General features: G+C 50.3%; 1 protein-coding gene across 1 annotated transcript in view; it reads right to left on the bottom strand.

Annotated features, from left to right (window-relative positions):
* The window catches only part of T265_07322 (hypothetical protein), a gene marked incomplete at both ends in the record, with an annotated part of 4,613 nt that extends 4,363 nt beyond the window's left edge, over nucleotides 1–250 (bottom strand). Inside the window, one exon of the mRNA XM_009172814.1 lies at nucleotides 223–250. Within this exon, the coding sequence (XP_009171078.1) occupies nucleotides 223–250 (28 nt within the window). The remainder of the gene's footprint in view (nucleotides 1–222) is intronic.
* Between the last annotated feature and the right edge of the window lie 1,485 nt (nucleotides 251–1,735).

Genomic DNA, 1,735 nt, shown 5'->3' with positions numbered 1-1,735 from the left:
TGCCAGAATGTCCGTGAGGGGGCGAGAACCGTCGAGTCAAGGTGCTTGACTCGGATTGGCTGGCATTCTGACCAGTCAGGGCATGCCTACGTCTGGCCCGTGTCCTGCACGTGGCACATGCGTCCAAATGATGTGATGTTCGGTTATTAGGGACGGCTGGCCCCCGAACAAAAGCTTAACCGCAAGGCAGCGGTGTTTGGCGGGGAAATGCAAATGCATTACCTTTTCTACGGAACAAGTCGCCATACATGTTCCAACCCCCAACCTGGAGGACCAGGAGACTGTGTTCGTCAGACCTCTAACCATTGACCAACCTGGTATGAGAGACTGTGAATGTCGCTGGGACACCCCCCTGTATAGCTCAATAGGTCGCCGAGGTACACAAACCGCCACACCACGATAAGGTCCAGTCTCTTCGTGACGGATGGGTGCATAAAAATGTTGTCTGGAAACAGCAGGGGTATGAATTACGGACAAGCCGTCAGAATGGGTATCGCAGTCGCGGTACCCTCATCGCGACATCAAAATTGGGCTGGTGTACAGCTCCGTACATGAACATCTTAAGTGAGTCAGCTGGGGCTGTCATGGTAGTTAGGATTGGCCAAGGAAATGTGACAAACTAAGACCAGCATGGAACAAGGGTATCCTTATGTCCATCAGGAGCGCGGTTCATTGCTACCATTCGAATGAGGCAATAAAATAACCGTGTCCACATTGGGGACCCAAGATAGCAGTGTCAAGGTCTGCTAGAAGGCGCTATGTTATGCGGTAAACTGTGGTTCGTCATCGCAGGCAGCCAAGAGGGTCACCGTTTCTAACTGCTTCAGTGAAGCGAGGCTGATCGATTTCAAAAACGACAATCGATATTCAGGTGGAGATAACAGGTATGTGATCGATGCAAACAGGCGTAGGCGTATGAGAACATGAAGGACGTGCATTAGCTAAATTGTGCACAACTAATGTGGTTTTGAGCATGCAGGGGCTATAAATTTGGACAAAAACGTGAGGTGCCCAGTGGTGTTGCGTGTTTGGACGACGATGCATCCTCCAAATGGTGTAGTTACAACCAAAAGGAAACCATGGAGGCTTTTCAAAACGAGTTATGTCGTAGCAGTCATACCACGTATATTTAGTGAGTCTGTTAGCAAATTTTTCTCTGCTATAAATGATACAACCAGGGGGGTGGCTCAGTGACTAGGGCACGAATTTACTGACCTAAGGTTCGTGGTCAGAACGCGACCTCTGCCTCTCGACTTACCCTGTCTAGGCTTGGGCAAACTGGCAGTACCCCAGCCCTCGAGCTTCCATCGGAAGGCATGGCAGCTAGCCACCGAAAGGATGTTACAACTGAACGATTTTTTACGATACAACCAGGACAATCTTAAGTCAGAGGCAAGGGTGTTTGACAGAAGTTGTCTACATTTCACTCTCCCTCCTTCATTGCAGAAGGCAGAGTGAGACCCAACACAGAGTAGAGGATGTCTTTGGGAGGTGGATGCGGCAAGGCTGGGGTTAGCAATCGTGCAGTCTTTCACATCACCCGGCAGAGAAGGGGTGGACATGGTGCAAACAATTGGTGGATGTTCAGGGTTGGGCAGTGACCAAAAAGGCCGATCAGGTAGGACAAATGCGGATGGAGAGGTAAGGCGCATTGAGAGTATGGATGATGGGGAATCCGGGTCCATCGACCTCTTGGAGGACAACAGCGGGATTTGTGGCATTGCGATGTGTGTTA

Source organism: Opisthorchis viverrini, assembly GCF_000715545.1.
Source record: "Opisthorchis viverrini unplaced genomic scaffold opera_v5_168, whole genome shotgun sequence".
In the NCBI taxonomy this organism is placed as follows: Eukaryota; Metazoa; Platyhelminthes; class Trematoda; order Opisthorchiida; family Opisthorchiidae; genus Opisthorchis; species Opisthorchis viverrini.
This window is presented reverse-complemented; position numbering and strand designations above follow the sequence as displayed.